The sequence below is a fragment of the Oncorhynchus keta genome, chromosome 23 (assembly GCF_023373465.1).
Source record: "Oncorhynchus keta strain PuntledgeMale-10-30-2019 chromosome 23, Oket_V2, whole genome shotgun sequence".
Lineage (NCBI taxonomy): Eukaryota > Metazoa > Chordata > Actinopteri > Salmoniformes > Salmonidae > Oncorhynchus > Oncorhynchus keta.
Genome location: NC_068443.1, coordinates 15410285 through 15433347, shown reverse-complemented (window position 1 = coordinate 15433347; position 23063 = coordinate 15410285). Strand labels below are relative to the sequence as shown.

General features: G+C 45.1%; 1 protein-coding gene and 1 long non-coding RNA gene across 2 annotated transcripts in view; one reads left to right on the top strand and one right to left on the bottom strand.

The window, feature by feature from the left end:
• The window catches only part of LOC118402504 (endothelin receptor type B-like), a 10281-nt gene extending 6983 nt beyond the window's left edge, over window positions 1-3298 (bottom strand). Inside the window, exons 1-4 of the mRNA XM_052476518.1 lie at window positions 2842-3298; window positions 2229-2675; window positions 555-667; window positions 125-329 (exon numbers count right to left, since the gene is read on the bottom strand). Of these exons, the coding sequence (XP_052332478.1) occupies window positions 125-329; window positions 555-667; window positions 2229-2657 (747 nt within the window). The 5' untranslated portion in view covers window positions 2658-2675; window positions 2842-3298. The remainder of the gene's footprint in view (window positions 1-124; window positions 330-554; window positions 668-2228; window positions 2676-2841) is intronic.
• Window positions 1077-2141, top strand: LOC127910999 (uncharacterized). The gene is made up of 3 exons (XR_008077270.1): window positions 1077-1187; window positions 1261-1369; window positions 1560-2141. It is a non-coding gene; the product is annotated as an uncharacterized LOC127910999 (long non-coding RNA).
• Window positions 3299-23063: the final 19765 nt, after the last annotated feature.

Sequence of the window (23063 nt, the reverse complement as noted above, 5' to 3'; positions counted from 1 at the left end):
TTATCTTTTCCAGAGTGACCACTAGGGGAGTCGGCACACAGCTGCAGCTTCCCACATCAGACCCCAGTCTGGGACACTCCATATAGTATTTTGTGTGTGTGTGCGTGCGTGCGTGCGTACATACCCTCATAAAGTCTGAATTCTGCATGGGGTGTAGCAGACAAATGCGGAGGTGCTCTCCTTTGTAGTCCATGGCGATCATGTCGAAGGCTATAGCTTCAGGGACAGCCAGCAGGATAGACAGCAGCCAGATGAGTGCGATCTCTATAGCCGTCCACTTGGGAACACCGATCCCCTTGATACGGTTCCACGACGCTACTGCTCGGTACCTGGAAGAGGATGAGACAGGGAGGAACATTATGGGGATATCCTCTCTCTGTGTCTGTCTGTCTGTCTGTCTGTCTGTGTCTGTCTGTCTGTCTGTCTGTGTCTGTCTGTCTGTCTGTCTGTCTGTCTGTCTGTCTGTCTGTCTGTCTGTCTGTCTGTCTGTCTGTCTGTCTGTCTGTCTGTGTGTGTGTGTGTGTGTGTGTGTGTGTGTGTGTGTGTGTGTGTACCTGTCGATGCTCAGAGCACACAGGCTCAGCACAGTAATGCCCACTGAAGCTTTCTGGACAAAAGGCACCAGTTTGCACAGACCCACACCAAACGGCCAGTCCTCCGCTAGGAGCTAGGGGAAGAGGGATAGAGGGTTCAGGGTTACTCACACAGGAATGATCTCACTCTATACACATTTAAACTAATCTACTTAATGATATGGACAAAAAGAACACCCATGGCAAAGGATAACCAGTCATGAGTAAGATGAGAATCTATATAGGCTGAACCCTGGCTAACCTGTATTGGGGTTTATGGTTTTCATGCCTGCTTATGAGGCCTATTGGAATCACATGTGGAGGTAAACACCAAACTGACCATAGATCAGCATGTGGAGGCAATCTCACCCTACTGTATTGGAATCACATGTGGAGGTAAACACCAAACTGACCATAGATCAGCATGTGGAGGCAATCTCACCCTACTGTATTGGAATCACATGTGGAGGTAAACACCAAACTGACCATAGATCAGCATGTGGAGGCAATCTCACCCTACTGTATTGGAATCACATGTGGAGGTAAACACCAAACTGACCATAGATCAGCATGTGGAGGCAATCTCACCCTACTGTATTGGAATCACATGTGGAGGTAAACACCAAACTGACCATAGATCAGCATGTGGAGGGAATCTCACCCTACTGTATTGGAATCACATGTGGAGGTAAACACCAAACTGACCATAGATCAGCATGTGGAGGCAATCTCACCCTACTGTATTGGAATCACATGTGGAGGTAAACACCAAACTGACCATAGATCAGCATGTGGAGGTTTCACCCTACTGTATTGGAATCACATGTAGTAAACACCAAACTGACCATAGATCAGCATTGGAGGCAATTCTACTGTATTGAATCACATGTGGAGGTAAACACCAAATGACCATAGATCAGCATGTAAACTGTATTGGAATCACATGTGGAGGTAAACACCAAACTGACCATAGATCAGCATGTGGAGGCAATCTCACCCTACTGTATTGGAATCACATGTGGAGGTAAACACCAAACTGACCATAGATCAGCATGTGGAGGCAATCTCACCCTACTGTATTGGAATCACATGTGGTTTTATCTCCATAGAACACAGGTAGATTCTTCTGGTATGCAGTTAATCATTTAAACATGTTTGGCTTCCCATAATGCCAATATCTATAATACTCTCTCTCTCTCTCTCTGTATGTGTGTGTGTGTGTATATATCTCTCTCTCACACGTACTCTCGCTCACACACACACACACACACACACACACACACACCAAATATACAGAATATTCAAGCATAACAGAGAGAGAAAGTCATGTGGAATGTGGTATGGCTCAGACAAAGGAAAACATGCTACAGAGGTGGAGCTACTGTAATACAATGTGGTCTGAGAAGAAGAAAGTATTTGGCTTGCAGACAAGTGTCTGAGCTTGATATGATTCTGGCCTGCCTGGAGGAATTTTTTAAAATATCAAAACAAACTTACTGGGGACAGAGCACATATTTTTGGCTCAGTATTCCAGTACAGCCTGTTTCTCAGCTTGTAAACTACCCCTTAACTACCCCTGTGTGTGTGGTTTGCGCATGCGTGGTGTCGCCTACATGCATGCCGAGCCTTTGTTGGTGTGTGTTTGATTGTTCTCACCTTGTACACGTTAATGGGAATATCAATCACAATGTGCAGCAGGTCTCCCAGCGCCAGGCTCCCGATGAGAATATTGGGCCCGTTGCGCATGCACTTGTTCCGGTAAATGATTCTGAGGAGCGTGGAGTTCCCGATAATACCGACAACAAACACGAGACATGATACTACCGTGTTGATGTACTTAAATGTGTCTCTGATCTCCGTGGGTCCCGAGCACATCGGTGGCAAAGGTCGCATGCGCCGAGCAGTGGAGACATTGGCGTTGAACCCGTCCCCTCTACCAGAGAATACTGGTTTCTGGGTGGCGGACGGATGGACGTCTGGGCGCGGGTCTTGCGAAACCGGTGTTCGGGTGGCTTGTCCGGTAACCACGAGGAGATGTCCCGCCAGGAGAACCAGTGGGAAACAGATGAACAAGGTGTTCGCCATAATCGACAGGAGTCCCGTCTGCTCATAAACACATGAAAACTTTAGGCTACAACATTTATAACGGACACTTTTTCCAATAGCCCATGAGTTAGAAAACCTGATAGCTTAAAATATCCCCAATGTGCAGCTAAATTCAATGTAAAGAGGCATGTGCAGGCGAATGTCAGTAAAACCCCTTTCTTACCTGCAAGATGGAAATAAGATTCCCTAAGGATCCTTTGACTAACACGTCAGAAAATGTTTGTTTTGATAGGCCTTCTCTCCCAGTTGAGAATTAAACGTTTGAAAACAACTTCCCCAACTGTCATAGATTGGCATTAAGTGGTTCCATAAAAAAACAGAATCGTGGGTCTATTATTCCAACTATGTCATGGGTATCTTGTCCAAACTGTCCTCATCACTTCTCACGTCCGCATGAAGTTTGATGCTGATCTTTGTCTGGTAAATGCTGGTTTGTGTGTGCTCTTTGACTCTTTTTTTAAATCAATTTTGAATTGGTCAAATAGCTCCAAAAAGTGATAGAATTAATCAAAATGTCCTTGGTCAGTGCTCCGGTTTGACTGAACAACATTCTATCCTTCTCTGGTCACGTTACCCTACTGGTTCCGCACGCTGACGGTGGTCTAACTAAATCCTCGAGCACTGTTATGCGTTAGAGGTTACTGCCTCTGCTCAACCCCTCCCTTCTGAGAGAGAGGGTGACAGAGAGCGAGAATGAATGAACAATGCAGTGAATATAATTGATTGTAAGCCAGAGGGATAGCTGCTTAAAAGTGAATTACTGTTCAATAAAGTGAGGGGAAGTAGAGAGGGGTGTTATTTTTATGACCGTGCAACATTGTACACTATGACTGGGCTGTGTCTTGTGACCTTGGGACAGGAGTCAGGACAAGAGCACTATAGACTTCAGACATTTTTTCAGGAATTCCTTCATCCAAGTGAACTGGATTTACCTGATTAGCGAATTGTGGAGTTAAAAATTGTGTATTGTTCGTCTTGAACATTGTTTGGGAGATGATAATCTATACAATTCTGTAGGATCTATATTCTATCCACACCTGCGGCTGTTTTCTATGGACTGAATTGCTGGCTGCCAGAATACCGTCAGTGCCCGTGATTGATCACCATCCCAGAGGTGGAGCGAGAGAGGGGGAGAGCATGGCATGGATCCTGATCGTGGAAATTACTTAGAAGAAGTCATCTCCTGAGACCTCTTATAACGGTTGCTACATTTAATTGTGCCATTGCTGAAAAGACTACGCACGCACAGAAATATTGAGACATATAATCTTGGCGCACGCCATACATACGCATGTTTCCCGTTATAAATCAGACCTGTTGTGAAATTGCTCGCCTGAAAAACGCCCATCATTCACCTTTTATGGTGACAATAACGCCCTTATTGTCTGTATTGGCCCTACTTAGAAGTATTGGAATTAGGCCAAGACAGTATCTAAGGAAATGGCAATGCATGGAGAACTTGGTCAAATGTGTTTGGAGGCATTGGCAGAATGTGTTTGGAGGGGTTGGCAGAATGTGTTTGGAGGGGTTGGCAGAATGTGTTGAGGGGTTGGCAGAATGTGTGGAGGGGTTGGCAGAATGTGTTTGGAGGGGTTGGCAGAATGTGTTTGGAGGGGTTGGCAGAATGTGTTTGGAGGGTTGGCAGAATGTGTTTGGAGGGGTTGGCAGAAATGTGTTTGGAGGGGTTGGCAGAATGTGTTTGGAGGGTTGGCAGAAGAGGGGTTGGCAGAATGTGTTTGGAGGGGTTGGCAGAATGTGTTTGAGGGGTTGGCAGAATGTGTTTGGAGGGGTTGGCAGAATGTGTTTGGAGGGGTTGGCAGAATGTGTTTGGAGGGTTGGCAGAATGTGTTTGAGGGGTTGGCAGAATGTGTTTGGAGGGGTTGGCAGAATGTGTTTGGAGTGTTTGGAGGGGTTGGCAGAATGTGTTTGGAGGGTTGGCAGAATGTGTTTGGAGGGGTTGGCAGAATGTGTTTGGAGGGGTTGGCAGAATGTGTTTGGAGGGGTTGGCAGAATGTGTTTGGCAGAAGAGGGTTGGCAGAATGTGTTTGAGGGTTGGCAGAATGTGTTTGGAGGGGTTGGCAGAATGTGTTTGGAGGGGTTGGCAGAATGTGTTTGGAGGGTTGGCAGAATGTGTTTGGAGGGGTTGGCAGAAATGTTGAGGGTTTGGCAGAATGTGTTGAGGGGTTGGCAGAATGTGTTTGGAGGGGTTGGCAGAATGTGTTGAGGGGTTGGCAGAATGTGTTGAGGGGTTGGCAGAATGTGTTGAGGGGTTGGCAGAATGTGTTGAGGGGTTGGCAGAATGTGTTTGGAGGGGTTGGCAGAATGTGTTTGGAGGGGTTGGCAGAATGTGTGAGGGGTTGATGTGTTGAGGGGTTGGCAGAATGTGTTGGCAGAATTGAGGGGTTGGCAGAATGTGTTTGGAGGGGTTGGCAGAATGTGTTTGGAGGGGTTGGCAGAATGTGTGTTGAGGGGTTGGCAGAATGTGTTGAGGGGTTGGCAGAATGTGTTTGGAGGGGTTGGCAGAATGTGTTTGGAGGGGTTGGCAGAATGTGTTTGGAGGGGTTGGCAGAATGTGTTTGGAGGGGTTGGCAGAATGTGTTTGGAGGGGTTGGCAGAATGTGTTTGGAGGGGTTGGCAGAATGTGTTTGGAGGGGTTGGCAGAATGTGTTTGAGGGGTTGGCAGAATGTGTTGAGGGGTTGGCAGAATGTGTTGAGGGGTTGGCAGAATGTGGAGGGGTTGGCAGAATGTGTGGAGGGGTTGGCAGAATGTGTTTGGAGGGGTTGGCAGAATGTGTTGAGGGGTTGGGAGGGGTTGGCAGAATGTGTTTGGAGGGGTTGGCAGAATGTGTTTGTTGGCAGAATGTGTTTGGAGGGTTGGCCGAATGTGTTTGGGGGGGTTGGCAGAATGTGTTTGGAGGGTTGGCAGAATGTGTTTGGAGGGGTTGGCAGAATGTGTTTGGAGGGGTTGGCAGAATGTGTTGAGGGGTTGGCAGAATGTGTTGAGGGGTTGGCAGAATGTGTTGAGGGGTTGGCAGAATGTGTTGAGGGGTTGGCAGAATGTGTTGAGGGGTTGGCAGAATGTGTTGAGGGTTGGCAGAATGTGTTTGGAGGGGTTGGCAGAATGTTTGGAGGGGTTGGCAGAATGTGTTTGGAGGGGTTGGCAGAATGTGTTTGGAGGGGTTGGCAGAATGTGTTTGGAGGGGTTGGCAGAATGTGTTGAGGGGTTGGCAGAATGTGTTTGGAGGGGTTGGCAGAATGTGTTTGGAGGGGTTGGCAGAATGTGTTTGGAGGTTGGCAGAATGTGTTGAGGGTTGGCAGAATGTGTTGAGGGGTTGGCAGAATGTGGAGGGGTTGGCAGAATGTGTTGAGGGGTTGGCAGAATGTGTTTGGAGGGTTGGCAGAATGTGTTTGGAGGGGTTGGCAGAATGTGTTTGGGGGTTGGCAGAATGTGTTTTTGGCAGAATGTGTTGAGGGGTTGGCAGAATGTGTTGAGGGTTGGCAGAATGTGTTTGGAGGGGTTGGCAGAATGTGTTGAGGGGTTGGCAGAATGTGTTGAGGGGTTGGCAGAATGTGTTGAGGGGTTGGCAGAAAGGGGTTGGCAGAATGTGTTGGAGGGGTTGGCAGAATGTGTTTGGAGGGTTGGCAGAATGTGTTTGGAGGGGTTGGCAGAATGTGTTGAGGGGTTGGCAGAATGTGTGAGGGGTTGGCAGAATGTGTTGAGGGTTGGCAGAATGTGTTTGGAGGGGTTGGCAGAATGTGTTGAGGGTTGGCAGAATGTGTTTGGAGGGTTGGCAGAATGTGTTGGAGGGGTTGGCAGAATGTGTGGAGGGTTGGCAGAATGTGTTTGGAGGGTTGGCAGAATGTGTTTGGCAGAATGTGGTTGGCAGAATGTGTTGAGCAGAATGTGTTGAGGGGTTGGCAGAATGTGTTTGGAGGGGTTGGCAGAATGTGTTTGGCAGAATGTGTTTGGAGGGGTTGGCAGAATGTGTTTGGAGGGGTTGGCAGAATGTGTGGAGGGGTTGGCAGAATGTGTTTGGAGGGGTTGGCAGAATGTGTTTGGAGGGGTTGGCAGAATGTGTTGAGGGGTTGGCAGAATGTGTTTGGAGGGGTTGGCAGAATGTGTGGAGGGGTTGGCAGAATGTTTTCTTTTGCAGTGACAATTGCTGTAAACTATCTGACCGTGTCTGAAAGACTAAAACTATTGCACATTGTTGTGGACCTGTACACAGATCGTTGGAATGTAATTGTGTTTTGCATTGACTTTTTCTGAACCTAATGTGCTGCACTGCCTGCGAATTCTGAAACATTGTCTACTAAAAACCTAAAAAACTAGTAGGCACTTCAATGCAAAATAGCAACTCTGTTCACCTGAAAAATTGTAGTGTTATAAACCGCGCTCCCCTTTTCGGATGCAAACAATACATTATTATAATAGGCTATCAAATAGGCACAGTGAAAGATGCGCATGGTCAATTGTTGTATGGCTACACCATGGCCAGAAAAGGTGAGGAATTCATTCTGCAATGGTTATGATATATGCATTAGGCCTATGGTGATAAATTATATGTTGTCTACTCGAGAAATTTGACATTACACTATTCAGAGGTAGACCTAGCAGCCTACAAACATCAATGGGAAAGGTGAACCAACTGTTCCACCTTAAACTGCGCTTCGGATCAAATAGAGAAAAATACTTCATAACAAAACAACTGGTAGCTAAATATAATAACAAGATGCAATCATTTGCTGTTAGTGAGAAGAGCTAAAAATCAATTTATTTATCTTTGCATTAAAAAAAAATAATTAGAAATAGGCATCTACAGAGCCTTCAGAAAGTATTCACATCCCCGGACTTTTTCCACATTTTGTGTCTCAGTCGGAATTTAAAATGGATACATTAGATTTTTTTTGTCACTTGCCTACAAACAATACCACAATGTCAACATGTTTACATATCTTGTCATGTGTCAATAAGTATTCAACCCATTTGTTATAGCAAGCCTAAATAAGTTAATGAGTAAAAATGTGCTTAACAAGTCACATAATAAGTTGCATAGACTCACTGTGCGTAATAATAGTGTTTAACATGATTTTTTAATGACTACCTCATATCTGTACCCCACACATACAATTATCTGTAAGGTCCCTCAGTAGTGCATTTCAACCAGATTCTACCACAAAGACAAGGGAGGTTTTTCCAATGCCTTGCAAAGAAGGACACCTTATCAAGGCTCAGGAAAAGACCCAGACAGTTCAAATAATGGACGTTTATTATATAAACAGGGGGCATGCAAAGGACAGGTCCAGGACAGACAATAGGCTTAATCCTAGACACATGAAAAGTGGGATGTATACGGAGGGCACAGGGCAACAGAAGACAAACAGCAGAGGGGCTAATGATCTTGATGATGGGAAAAGGGCCGATAAAACAGGGGGAAAGTTTGCGGGACTCCACCCAGAGGGGCAGATCCCGAGTGGACAGCCATACCCTCTGCCCGAAGACAATACCGGGGAGCCGGGGTCCAGTGGCGGTCCACCTGGAGGTGGTCTTGAGAAGAACTGACCGGGCTCTCTTCCAGTTGCAGCGACAGAAGCGGACGAATATCTGGGCTGAGGGTATGTCGACCTCTTCCTCTTGCTCTGGGAAGAGCGGGGGCCGATATCCCAGGGAACACTCAAAGGGCTAGAGACCAGTGGCAGAGGAGGGTGTTGGGGCGTTCTCAACCCACACTAGTTGCTGGCTCCAGGTGGTGGGGATGGCGGAGACAAGGCAGCGAAGAGTCATCTCCAGGTCCTCATTGGCTCGCTCCGACTGGCTGTTAGACTGGTGGTGGAACCTGGATAACAGGCTGGCCGACGACCCAATGAGCATGCAGAACACCTTCCAGAACCTGGACGAGAACTGAGGACCCCGGTCGGAGACCATGTCCAACGGGATCCCAGGGCCATCTCTATGGCAGAGGATAACTTGGGGAGAGGAATGAAATGGGTTGCTTTGGAAAACTGTAAGGATGACAGTGTTGCCATCAGACAGGGGGAGACCATTGACGAAGTCTAGGGATATGTGGAACCAGGGACGGTAAGGGACAGGAAGTGGTTGAAGGAGGCCAGCCTGAGCTTACCAGGGAGTCTTATTCTGCGCACAGATCGTGCAGGTGGTGACGAACAGAGACGTCAGGGACCATGGTAGGCAACCAAAAGCGTTGTCGCACAAAGGCCAGGGTCCAACGGGAGCCTGGGTGGCAGGCAAGCCTGGAGGAGTGGGCCCACTCCAAGTCTGAGGGGCAGACAGCGTCCGGAACAAGCCTGGAGGAGTGGGCCCACTCCAGGTCTGAGGGGCAGACAGCATCAGGAACAAACATCTGCCCCCCCCCCCTCCCCGGGGTTCGGCTGGGAACGCTGTGTCTCATGGACCTGATTCTCTATTCCCCAGCTGAGTGCCGTCGCCAGACACGAGGTGGGAAGGATGGTCTCGGGGTCTGACAGTGTTTTACGCCGGGCTATAGCGGAATGAAAGCACATCCGGCTTGACATTCTTGGATCCCAGGCAGTAGGAGATGGTGAAAAGCAGGGCCCTCCTAAGCTTGGTTGGAATTGAGACGCTTGGCGGTGAGGAGATATTCCAGGTTGTTGTGATCCGTCCACACAATGTTCCACCCCCTCCAACCAGTGCCTCTATTCCTCCAACGCGACCTTCACCCCTAGAAGCTCACGATTCCCCACATCGTAATTCCTCTCTGTGGCGTTAAGACGATGGGAGGCGGCGCAGGGATGTAACTTGAGGTCCAGGGCAGAACGCTGGGACAGGACAGCCCCCACTCTGCCATCCGAAGTGTCGGCCTCCACCACGGACTAACGTGGTAGTAACCTAGGTTACTACTAAGCTAATTTTGCCACCTTGCAATGCAATACTTCAACCACTAGAAATTGTGCATACACATAGTTTGCGGGAGGATAAGCACATTATCACATCAAGTTCCATTTTTATAAATTCCAACTTTAGCATGAAAACTGGCGCACCCATGTTTTGGGGCATATTTTGTGGGTACACAATGTTTATAAATAAGTCCCCAGCTCATGATCTGCCCTCTCTCGCCTCTCTACACCTTCTAGTAAGTCCCAGCACAGGGTGTGTTTTTGGGACATGTTCCTCTTCTCCCGTAACCCTCCCCAGGCTTCACCATTCTACTTATTTTCTATCACCCCTTATTAGAACAGATTGGAAGTTGGAGAATTCATAGGCAATATACAGTGCCGTGCGAAAGTATTCGGCCCCCTTGAACTTTGCAACCTTTTGCCACATTTCAGGCTTCAAACATAACGATATAAAACTATTTTTTTGTGAAGAATCAACAACAAGTGGGACACAATCATGAAGTGGAACGACATTTATTGGATATTTCAAACTTTAACAAATCAAAAACTTAAAAAATTGGGCGTGCAAAATTATTCAGCCTCTTTACTTTCAGTGCAGCAAACTCTCTCCAGAAGTTCAGTGAGGATCTCTGAATGATCCAATGTTGACCTAAATGACTAATGATGATAAACACAATCCACCTGTGTGTAATCAAGTCTCCGTATAAATGCACCTGCACTGTGATAGTCTCAGAGGTCCATTAAAAGTGCAGAGAGCATCATGAAGAACAAGGAACACACCAGGCAGGTCCGATATACTGTTGTGAAGAAGTTTAATGCCGGATTTGGATACAAAAAGATTTCCCAAGCTTTAAACATCCCAAGGAGCACTGTGCAAGCAATAATATTGAAATGGAAGGAGTATCAGACCACTGTAAATCTACCAAGACCTGGCCGTCCCTCTAAACTTTCAGCTCATACAAGGAGAAGACTGATCAGAGATGCAGCCAAGAGGCCCATGATCACTCTGGATGAACTGCAGAGATCTACAGCTGAGGTGGGAGACTCTGTCCATAGGACAACAATCAAACAAGTCGTATATTGCACAAATCTGGCCTTTATGGAAGTGGCAAGAAGAAAGCCATTTCTTAAAGATATCCATAAAAAGTGTTGTTTAAAGTTTGCCACAAGCCACCTGGGAGACACACCAAACATGTGGAAGAAGGTGCTCTGGTCAGATGAAACCAAAATTGAACTTTTTGGCGTAAAAGCAACACAGCTCATCACCCTGAACACACCATCCCCACTGTCAAACATGGTGATGGCAGCATCATGGTTTGGGCCTGCTTTTCTTCAGCAGGGACAGGGAAGATGGTTAAAATTGATGGGAAGATGGATGGAGCCAAATACAGGACCATTCTGGAAGAAAACCTGACGGAGTCTGCAAAAGACCTGAGACTGGGACGGAGATTTGTCTTCCAACAAGACAATGATCCAAAACATAAAGCAAAATCTACAATGGAATGGTTCAAAAATAAACATATCCAGGTGTTAGAATGGCCAAGTCAAAGTCCAGACCTGAATCCAATCAAGAATCTGTGGAAAGAACTGAAAACTGCTAGTCACAAATGCTCTCCATCCAACCTCACTGAGCTCGAGCTGTTTTGCAAGGAGGAATGGGAAAAAATGTCAGTCTCTCGATGTGCAAAACTGAGAGACATACCCCAAGCGACTTACAGCTGTAATCGCAGCAAAAGGTGGCGCTACAAAGTATTAACTTAAGGGGGCTGAATAATTTTGCACGCCCAATTTTTCAGTTTTTGATTTGTTAAAGTTTGAAATATCCAATAAATGTCGTTCCACTTCATGATTGTGTCCCACTTGTTGTTGATTCTTCACAAAAAAATACAGTTTAATATGTTTGTTTGAAGCCAGAAATGTGGCAAAAGGTCGCAAAGCTCAAGGGGGGCGAATAATTTCGCGAGGCACTGTACTTGGGGAATGTAAGTATAGCGTTGGTTTATTTGTAAAGTTGACAACGTTTGCAGCCCTCTTGATTTTTGTCTTTAAAGAAATGCCCCAGTTGGCAAAATGACTGATACCTCTGCGTTAGGACAATGGAGAGTGTTGTGAACATGTTGTCTGTAACAAGTGATGATTCTTCATCCGAGGGATATTTATACAGTCTCAACTAGGACCCCTCCTTGGCATCCAACAGAGAGCCTGATCTTTAACCCCAATAGCTCTAAGCCATGTCCTCAATCCTGCTGAGTAAAGTCTGGTGTGACCCAGCCACCTAGCCCTAGGCCATGCACACACACAGGGCTCAATACAGGACAGCTTGATGCCCCTTGTTGAAAGGGAGCAGAAGAAGCATCACTTGTTTCACTCAACACCCGCCTTTGTCTTCCAGTTTTCCTGTATATCGTTTGGTGCGGAGAGGGTAAAAATGAGTCTGAGTTACTGTAGGTTATGTTGAGGAATTAGGCAACAAGCTCTCACAGTCTCAATGCAGAATCCGACGTTTGTCAATAAGTCACATTTCTGAGGTTAAGTCAATGCATTAATTCCGAATGGTTAAGGTAAGGGTTAATGTTTGGGATAGGGTTAAACATTTGTATTTTTTTTAAAAGAGTGACCAGCACTGGGATTTAACACGTGACCCTTGGAGCCGAGCTTGTCTACTTGATGGTAATAGCACTCACCATGGCCCTTAGTGGCTGGTTTTAAAGTCATCTTCCAATGTCCCACTTATTTGGACGGACGTGGAATTTCACAGTGGATCTTGAGCAACCTGGCTGAAATAGGAGAATATGTGACAACCCAATGAGCATGGGGCCCTTTTTTTATCAAGGTTCCGCCACCCCCCATAGTGACAAATTACATTATTTTGATGTGTCTACATGCGTGGCTACGCTACGTAGCTATGCTGGCATGATCATATCTTGTGCACCAGCTTGATAATGGCTAATGTTAGCTAGCTAACTGATAGCCAGCTAAGCTACATAACTGAGAAGCTAGCTAACTGTTATGTATGATCCTTGAACAAATGACAAACCAAATCGAATGTCACACGTGCCGAATACAACAAGTGTAGACCTTACCGTGAAATGCTTACTTACAAGCCCTTAACCAACAATGCAGAGTGAAAAAAATAAAACAATTCTATAAAAATACAGAAACTAAAGTAACACAGTAAAACAAAATAACGAGGCTATATACAGGGAGTACCGGTACCAAGCCAATGTGATGGGGTACATGTTAGTTTAGGTAATTGAGGTAATATGTAGGTAGGGGTAAAGTGACTATGCATAGATAACGGCGAGTAGCAGCAGCGTACGAAAGGGGGTCAATAAAATAGTCTGTGTAGCCATTTGATGAACTGTTCAGCAGTCTTATGGCTTGGGGGTAGAAGCTGTTAAGGAGCCTTTAGGACCTAGACTTGGCACTCCTGTATCGCTTGCAGTGCGGTTGCAAAGAGAACAGTCCATGACTTGGGTGGCTGGAGTCTTTGAACATGACACCGCCTGGTATAGAAGTCCTGGATGGCAGGAAGCTTGGCTCCAGTGATGTACTGGGCCATACGCACTACCCTCTGTATCGCCTTGCGGTCGGATGCTGAGCAGTTACCATACCAACCGGTGATGAAACCAGTTAGGATTCTCTTGATGGTGCAGCCGTAGAACTTTTTGAGGATCTGGGGACCCATGCCAAATCTTTTCAGTCTCCTGAGGGGGAATAGACATTGTGTTTTGGTGACCTGGCTTCCACGCTGTATACAGGGTGAAGCGAACCCGTGCACATACGCCGATACGAGAGAGAGGTTAGTCTTGCATCTCACTCATCTCAATATCTGTGGCGCTGCTCGTGGCAACGTCATTTCATTGAGTCTACATCTAACTACTTTAAAAAAATACTTCCGCTAGCAATACAACGGTGTGTAGTCATGCAAGGCATTCTATCAACATCCACTACTTGGGTGGTGCATTGCACTATGGGTAGCATAGTCTGTTATTAACACATAACACGCTAAGTAGCCTGTTTTTCTAGCTAGCCATATACTTAGGTTGTTGTTTTATATAATTTATTTCAACTGGCTAACTTGCTATCTAAAATTAAAATGTGTTAACAAGTTAGTTAAAGTCTATACAATATAAAACGTGGTATCTTTCTCGTCCATGTCAATATAGCCACGTAGAGAAACATACAGTAGCTATTAAAAACAACCTCATTTGTTACTATAGGGATGAAGGAACCTTGTTAACAATCATTGGATTGTCACAAATATGCCCCAAAACTGAATGTAAATCCATCTCAGGTATTATACACCTCAAAAGCACCAATAGGGAGAGGGGTGGGGTCGTGGGGACGTATACTTTATACTCTTGATAAACTTCAACCTGCATTTCACCATTCTCAAATGAAATGCAACAGTATGATGCAAAGAGATGGGTTAACGCACATGCAGATCGAGAGAGCGGGTGGGTGAATGGGGACATTGGAGAATGGAGAGAGAAAGAGAGAATGGAGAGAGAGAAAGATACATTAGATTAAGAGGGGGCAGGGTTTAGGTATGGCCAGAGCGTTGAGCAGTGGTATTCAATGCCGGGGTGGGGTTGCCAAAATGCGGGGTGGGTTGGGGTGGGGCGGGTTTGTGAGAAATGGGGTGGGTTTGTGAGAAATGGGAAGTGGGTTTGTGAGAAATGGGGTGGGTTTGTGAGAAATGCTTCGGGGAAAAAAAAGGGGTCTCCAGAAATTCTGGCTGAAAAAATGGCATCCTGAACAAGTTTGAATACCACTGGGGATCATAGCAGAAGAGGATCATGTGGATATGACAAATGAGAGGCGTGAACAACCTCCCTTTGTTCTGTCTCACAGAAAAATTCACCCCTGAAGAAAAGAGAGCGTCTGTAGGGAACTTTTGCCGCAGGTGCTGGAGTCTTTAGTCGCGAATTAATATGTAACTGTGAAACAGACCCAATCTTTATTCGCTTTCATAAATACCTGTGTTTGTGCACATCTGTGTGTAGTCCCCCTCAGGCCTCTCTCTGTGGTGTGACTGCTGTGATAGTCTTTTAGCACTGGGATCCAGCTGACTGGAGAGTGCGAGAGCGAGAGACGTTTTAAGTGTCCTTTAGAACGCTGTTGCCCAGATTCATGGACAGCCTGCATGTTCTAACGCCAGTCAGTAAGGGTGGTTAGTTAGTTGTAAACGCTTGAAGCAGAAACCCTGGGGGGTTTCCCAGGCAATGAGTGTGAATGGCTGTTGTGTGTGAGGATAGGACACCTTAACCAGAAGATATGGAACGATACATTTCTCTGTACTGAGCGTTTCCCAAACAGTGTGTGTGTGTGTTTGTCCATCCTCCAGTAACTCCTCGTGATCCTATCAATGGAATCTTCTGTATTCAAAGTTAAGAGACTGAGTGTATCAGTCTTCCTTACCCCCCTCCATTACCTCCCCTTCTCTCTATTTCCAATCTCCAGACTGACTCACTCTTATCTCCGTACCACCATCCTCTCTATACACTTTTTCCCTTTTTCCAATCGCTCCTTTTCTCTCTTTCTATCAGTCAGTCCCTCATTTATTTCCCATCACACCTCTGATTTAAAACACCCCTATTTCATCTATAGTTCTAATCTCTCCTACTGAGTTGAGTATTTAGTTGATGTGGGTACATTACATTCACACACTCATTCACACACACACACACACACACACACACACACACACACACTATTCACTGAACTCTTCGGTTAATACTTAGTAGTCATCGTAAAGCGAATGCATTGAAGATCAATGAGAAGAAAATGACCAATGAGATTATTCAGGTTTCTGTGTTAGTGTTTCTGTTGGAATAGGAACTCTAGAACAACAAATGGATAATTCATGAAGTTACTGTGGGACATACACACATGCACAACGTAGGCCAGGGGGGTTTAAAGCACTGAAAGAACGTTCTAGTGAGTGTGGTTTATCTGTAAATTCAGAGAGACGTCTGCTAGTGTTCAGCTGTCATTCAGCCGTCGCCGTGGTCACCTCTTCTTTATGTAGTTGAGGTGGACATTAGGACATGTGTTGTCATTTGTATGTGTTCTCAAAGTCCACTTCACCACAACAGCATGTGCCGTTCCCTGGATATGGTTGATAACAGCGGAACAGATTCACGCGGCAAACACTCAGACTGTATCAAACACTCAGACAGTATCAAACACTCAGACAGTATCAAACACTCAGACAGTATCAAACACTCAGACCGTATCAAACACTCAGACCGTATCAAACGCTCAGACTGTATCAAACGCTCAGACCGTATCAAACGCTCAGACCGTATCAAACGCTCAGACCGTATCAAACACTCAGACCGTATTAAACACTCAGACAGTATCAAACACTCAGACAGTATCAAACGCTCAGACCGTATCAAACGCTCAGACCGTATCAAACGCTCAGACCGTATCAAACGCTCAGACCGTATCAAACGCTCAGACCGTATCAAACGCTCAGACCGTACAAACGCTCAGACCGTATCAAACGCTCAGACTGTATCAAACGCTCAGACCGTATCAAACGCTCAGACCGTATCAAACGCTCAGACCGTATCAAACACTCAGACCGTATCAAACACTCAGACAGTATCAAACACTCAGACTGTATCAAACACTCAGACTGTATCAAACACTCAGACTGTATCAAACACTCAGACAGTATCAAACACTCAGACTGTATCAAACACTCAGACAGTATCAAACACTCAGACAGTATCAAACACTCAGACCGTATCAAACACTCAGACCGTATCAAACACTCAGACCGTATCAAACACTCAGACTGTATCAAACACTCAGACTGTATCAAACACTCAGACAGTATCAAACACTCAGACCGTATCAAACACTCAGACCGTATCAAACACTCAGACCGTATCAAACACTCAGACAGTATCAAACACTCAGACTGTATCAAACACTCAGACAGTATCAAACACTCAGACTGTATCAAACACTCAGACAGTATCAAACACTCAGACAGTATCAAACACTCAGACCGTATCAAACACTCAGACTGTATCAAACCAAACCACTCAGACTGTAATTACGACACATCATCCTTCCAGTGCAATAGGTAACGCATGACAAGGTCCACATGGTAAACTACTAGTGTGTGTATCCTGCAGTAATTATTGTGTGTGATGGTTACAGTGCAAGGTAACTCTGCTATTCAAGGTCTCTCTGCTATTCAAGGTCTATGATCATTGGAGACAGGGGCCTGTCTAGCAGACACACACACAGTGTCAGACTACATAACTGAACCAGGCCGGCTTTATTTATTTATATATATATATATATATATACAGTGGAAACAGTTGAGAAAACAAATACACTTCTATGGTGGGACGGCTAACTTATATTTCCCATGAAAATTGACGAGGAACTGACGTGGTAAGTTGCATGTTAATTGATATTGAACTTTCACCCTTACTAGAAAACTAAATCAGATAACATGACCCTGACCCCACAAACCGACCCTTCTATGGCTACATCTTAACACTCCAAAGTGGACTACTATCCCTGTCCCCTCCTCTTTCATCAGCACTTATCTGAGAAGATGGGACGAGTGAAGGCACTAGGACAGCGGCCTATCAGGGGGCTTTGCTTTTCATCTGCTCTTCCTGCTATTTTACATCTGAGCAGAAGAGGGAACAGGGAGCCATCATGCACACATTTACATTGTAACACATAGATGAGCCACATTTTCTCCCCGCTAAAAACCACTCAAGTTTCACAGGAGAAGGACTGTGTTTGTCATAATATTTTGGGGTTGAACACTTTAAATTAGCAAATTCAGTTAACACACAACATTAAGATGAACCAACCAACTGCAACACCAAATAATTAACATTACCACACACATACACTGAGTGGACAAAACATTAGGAACACCTGCTCTTACCATGACAGACTGAGCAGGTGAATCCAGGTGAAAGCTATGATCCCTTATTGATGTCATGTGTTAAATCCACTTCAATGGGTGAGGATGAAGGGGATAAGACAGGTTAAAGGAGGATTTTTAAGCCTTGAAACAATTGAAACATGGATTGTGTATGTGTGCCATTCAGAGGGTGAATGGGTAAGACAAAATCTAAAAGTGTCTTTGAACAGGGTATGGTAGTAGGTGCCAGGCGCACCAGTGAGCGTGTCAAGAACTGCAACTATACTGGGTTTTTCACGCTCAACAGTTTCCTGTGTGTATCAAGAATGGTCCACCACCCAAAGGACATCCAGCCAACTTGACACAACTGTGGGAAGCATTGCAGTCAACATGGGCCAGCATCCCTGTGGAATGCTTTCGACACCTTGAAGAGTCCATGCCCGACAACATGAGGCTGTTCTGAGGGCAAAACGAGGTGCAACTAAATATTAGCAAGTGTTCACACACTCACACAGTGCGTTTCTGGTGAGTCCAGATGTATAAGTAATGACATTTGGAAGCAGCAGTGCAGCGGTCTGACTCTTCTTCTCCAACTTCACACACCCTCTCTTCCACCATCTCCTCTTGGCCCCTCCCCCCCGTGTATTACCAATCTCTGTGCATTGAATCTTCATTCCTGCCCTAACCTACAAAATAAAACTACAGAGTTATGCCTCTTCCCTCCTCTCTGCTCTCTTTTATTTTGGCAGTAGAGACATAGCTGAATGTGTTGTTTTGACAGTACTGTATACAGCCTGGGTCTGGGCGACAGGCGGCCATCTTGGAGAAGTTATGGAACCTAATATGGAGGACAGCGAAAGGCCACAGTGTCTACTGCCCACTCTCGACCTCATTCTTACACATTGATACACGGATAACAGAGAAACTGAGGGGCAGTGGGATAGGGGAGGGTAGGGAAATAAGAGAAAGGAGAGAAAAAGAGGGGAGCGCACGAGAGATGGATGGACACGCTGAATTTGGTTATTGAATTTGATACACTTTTTATAAAATGTTCTATAAGAAACAGAGAGAGGGCAAAGAGTTAACAGTCGGCCCACTAATAATGAATTTGCCCCCTGGCTGTCTGTCTATTCTAACTCAATAAAGCCTTGCATCCCCTTGTCTCTTTCTCCAAGCTTTTCTTTTTCACTGTAATCATTTGACAGTATCCCTGGGGTCGTGTGTAGTGGACCTTTGTCCTGTCAAACACTGAGCCATGCCATTACTGGAAGGCTAAATACAGAAACTCACATATTGAATACTTTATTAGGGTTCACAGTGGAGCAATACAATACTAAGGACCCAAATGATCAAAGGTCATACAGAATATGAACACACACATTACTGTAGACTGGATGCCTGAGGCAGAGGTTTCTGGGTCTTAATCGAAGCAGCGTGGCGGCCTTCCAAATATGGGTGTCTTACACACATTCAACACATACATGCTGTGTTTAGTATGTTGTCTGCAGAATGTCTGCATTTTGCACCATGAAAGAATACACACACACACACACACACACACAGCAGATCGCCTGTTCTAATTGAGGTTTAACGACTCGTTAATGGCTGTATGGTAGGGGGGGTAAACTGAGGTCACATTGTATGAGACTGGGTCCCCATAACACAGTTAATACTGCTATTTACAGAACTAGGCTATTAGTTATCTAATGTGTGGGTGGATATGTACTGAGCAGTGTGTGTGAGCGTGTGTGTGTTGAATGAATGACCACAGTGTTAAAAGCACTGGAACCAGCAGCTGCATTGAGAGCCCCAGTGACACTATAATGAGAGAGTCCCATCTTTTGTTCAAAGGTATTTAAAGGGTCATTATTTTACGTCTAAAAAAAGGTTGCTAATGATTTCTTCCCAGTAAATGAACTGCAGGCTAATAGTTGTTCCCACATGTGGGCCACTTGTACAAAGGGAAACACACACAAACCCACGCTGTGAGAGTATGTATGTGCGTGTAACCAGGTAAAGAGAGATCATGTAGGTTGTTATAAAATGTATCCTGCTCTTTCCCTCCTCCCACCTCTTGTACAACTCTAACAGTATTGTGTAGCTGTGGAGAAGATGAAGTGATACGGAGTCTCATGCCTTCATGTGACACTAATCTTGTGACAAAGGTGAAAGTGGATTACTCAGACTTTCTTCTTCACTTTCCATTTGTGATGGATTAGTTTAGCATTCCACATGCGGTACTGGTGGGAGACAGCGGGTCAGCTAACCCAGGTCCTGTGTGTGTGTGTGTGTGTGTGTGTGTGTGTTTATTTTTGCTGCAAGGAGACCAATTGTCCACTTTTTTATGTGTGTGTGAGGATGTATTGAATTAGTAAATGTAATATTATATGTGAGGAGTTGAGGCTGCATCTTCCATCAGATTGAGGCACAAACAGTCCCAGTAACCACAAACACCAATATCCCTAGAAAAATGACATCTCCATTAAACTTAGTGAGTAGGTCAGTGAACCCAGACCACATTAGCAGACTGACCTAGGTGACTGTGTGGCGTCTGTCTGGCTGGGCATGTCTGCATGCTCAGCCCCCCCCGTCTCCCTCTCTGCCCACATCACCAGTCTACTCTGATCTCCTCTGACAACACATCTACAACCATGTTTGAGAGCACTGCTGAAATGACTGTACAGTGCGACTCTCTCCTCTCTCGTTCTCTCCATCGCTACAGTGAGGTTGCCCAGCGGTCTGTGCTCCTGAAGGAAAGCTGATGGGATCACAGCTGGACACCAAAACCCCTGCACTTTTATAATGTGTGTGTGTTTTTTTTTATGTCCCAGGGCAGGGAATTTTAAAATCAGACATCAGAGGGAAACTGATATCGCTATATTTTCTCAATATTTATTCCTTATCTGGAGCAGCAATACAGGATGTAAGCTGTGAGAGGTTTAGAGAGAAAGCAAGAAGGAAAGAGGTTTTAGGGACTTATTCAGTGAGGACCAACCCCACACATAGGACACAGCTACAAAGCCAGAGCTTCATCTTGTGTTCCTTCTAGGTAACTACACTGACCTCAATCATCGACCAGACAAAAGACATCAACTGTGTGATCTGAGCCATGGCACCAATGCAACCGACCCGTGTTTTGTGTTTGTTTGGCTCATGGGTGGCGGAATGTAAGCTTTAGATCCTCTCTGGTGAAACCGTCAGAAAAATTATCTAGCAGGCTGTTAGCGCACTTACGGATGGAACCCTCAAACATGAGGCACTTCCTCGAATACATCATGAAAGCATTGTGTGGGTATATGTGTGTGTATGTATGTATCAGCTCTCTCTCAAAAACATTGAGGAATGAATCCCAAAAGGCCAGGATCTGTAAATATGCTAATTGACCGATTAGATTATAGGCTACAGGCCATGATTAAGCATTCCTAAATTAAGTTAGACTAAATGAGTCAATCTTTTGGCAACTGTTCTAGAGAACCGTATTTTTGTTGAATGTACTCATGTTAATGTACTCATTGAATGATTCAGAAAATGCAAGTATATCAGGGGTCATATGGCATAGTAAGGTATATTGAGAGATTAAGGGGAAGGGCGATTTAGATTCACAAAACAAGGGCAGTAGTTTGGACTGACACCTGTGCTCAGCGCCAGAGGCCCACAGGGCCTAGTTCAATTTCTGGGGAGAGTTCCTCACATCTCCTCCTGTTCTTCTCCCAAAGGGCTACATTCCAAACCAAACAGTTTCTGCCTATCCTCTGCCCAACACCCCTGGTAGATCTGAATTCTGACAGATGCACTCCAGAAGGTAACAATAGGCGATGATTCCATAATAGTGAATGGAGCTTCTACCATGTCTTTGACCTTTCATCATTTTCTTGTCATTTAAAAAAATTCTATTTTTTTTAGGGGTGGATCAGCTCAATATTGCGGAAAGAATGTTGCTTCCATCAATGTAATTGTCTGCATCATTTCCAATCCCCAATCTTGCTGCCGGTGCTTTCACTCTACTCGTAGCATGAGACGGAGTCTACAACCCACACAAGTGGCTCAGGTAGTGCAGCTCATCCAGGATGGCACATCAATGCGAGCTGTGGCAAGAAGGTTTGCTGTGTCTGTCAGCGTAGTGTCCAGAGCATGGAGGCACTACCAGGAGACAGGCCAGTACATCAGGAGACGTGGAGGAGGCCAACAACCCAGCAGCAGGACCGCTACCTCCGCCTTTGTGCAAGGAGGAGCAGCAGGATCACTGCCAGAGCCCTGCAAAATGACCTCCAGCAGGCCACAAATGTGCAAGTTTTGAATGTGGCGTTGTTTTGCGTATAAATTCATAAACCATGTGCCATGGAATGGGTACATCGAAAATCTCTTCCCGACTCCCAATTTCCATATGTCTGTGTTAGCTGCATGTATGACATAACTCCACCAGTCATAGTTATATCATTCACTAAAATTACACCAACATTTAAACAGTTCTTTGAAAATGTATTTTTTTAATCAATAAGTATATTTGAGTTTAACCACAATATTTGTTGTATTATTTGTTCTGTCTTTTCAGGTGGATTAAACTGAAATTGCAACCAACTTTCTAAGGCTTGTTAAAAAATAAAAATATGAGATTTCCTTTTCAAACAACTGAAAGCGAGCAGGTGTAATCTGAATAAAGGGGAAAAGGCCATTCTTGAACATAGGATGAGACATTCCTACCAATTTACTAGAGAACCAGTTTGGATTTAAGTATAACTTTTGTTTGACTGATGCCTTTAGTGAGAGGTCTAATGCTTTAATATTTAGTCATTTCTGCCCTACGAATTCATTTTCATTATATAAATAGGCCCTTTTAATTTGTCTGGCTTGCCATTCCAAATAAAATTTAATATTTTTTGTTCATATCATTTAAAAAGCTATGCAATGTGTTCAAGATGAGACCATGCTCTTGCAGTCTCTGGAGTAGGAATATGATCTCTGTTTGCAGGAATAAACTCTCGAGTAGATCGTTGGCAGAGGGATTTTCTTCTCCAAGTAAAACCCTCTAACCTGCAAACCAGACAGCTTCTGGCAGGGCACAGTGGTATTCCTTGAAGCCATTAGAGTTTCAGTTGGACTGGCTCCTTCCTTGTATTGAGAGCCTTTGTTGTCTCTTCAAGGATAAAAGTGGTGTTGCTCTGGGTGTCAAGAAGTGCATACACAAGAACTTCACGATCTGGCTCACTTGTGGTTGACACCCATACTGGAATGATTGTGGAGGTGTGAGTGTTGTTAAATGTCCCTTACGACTCTGTTAGATATGGCCTCACTTGACGCTCTTGTCCCCTTATCTCGTGGGGGCTCTGTCTTTCTATCCCTTAACCTTTCTTTAGTTCGATCTTCGTGCAGGCAGGATGGATGCCTCCTCTGACACGTGTCGCAGGTGTTCCTGTTATCACAATCTTTCGAGCGATGCCCAGGCCTTAAACAGCCAAAGCACAATTTATTCTCTTGAACAAACTTCTGTCGCTCTGCGGTGGGCTTATCCATGAACTTCCAGCATTTGTGGAGACTGTGACCTGACTTCTCACAAAAGACCCAACTAGTAACAGTATCTTTCTCATCAGAGTTAGTTG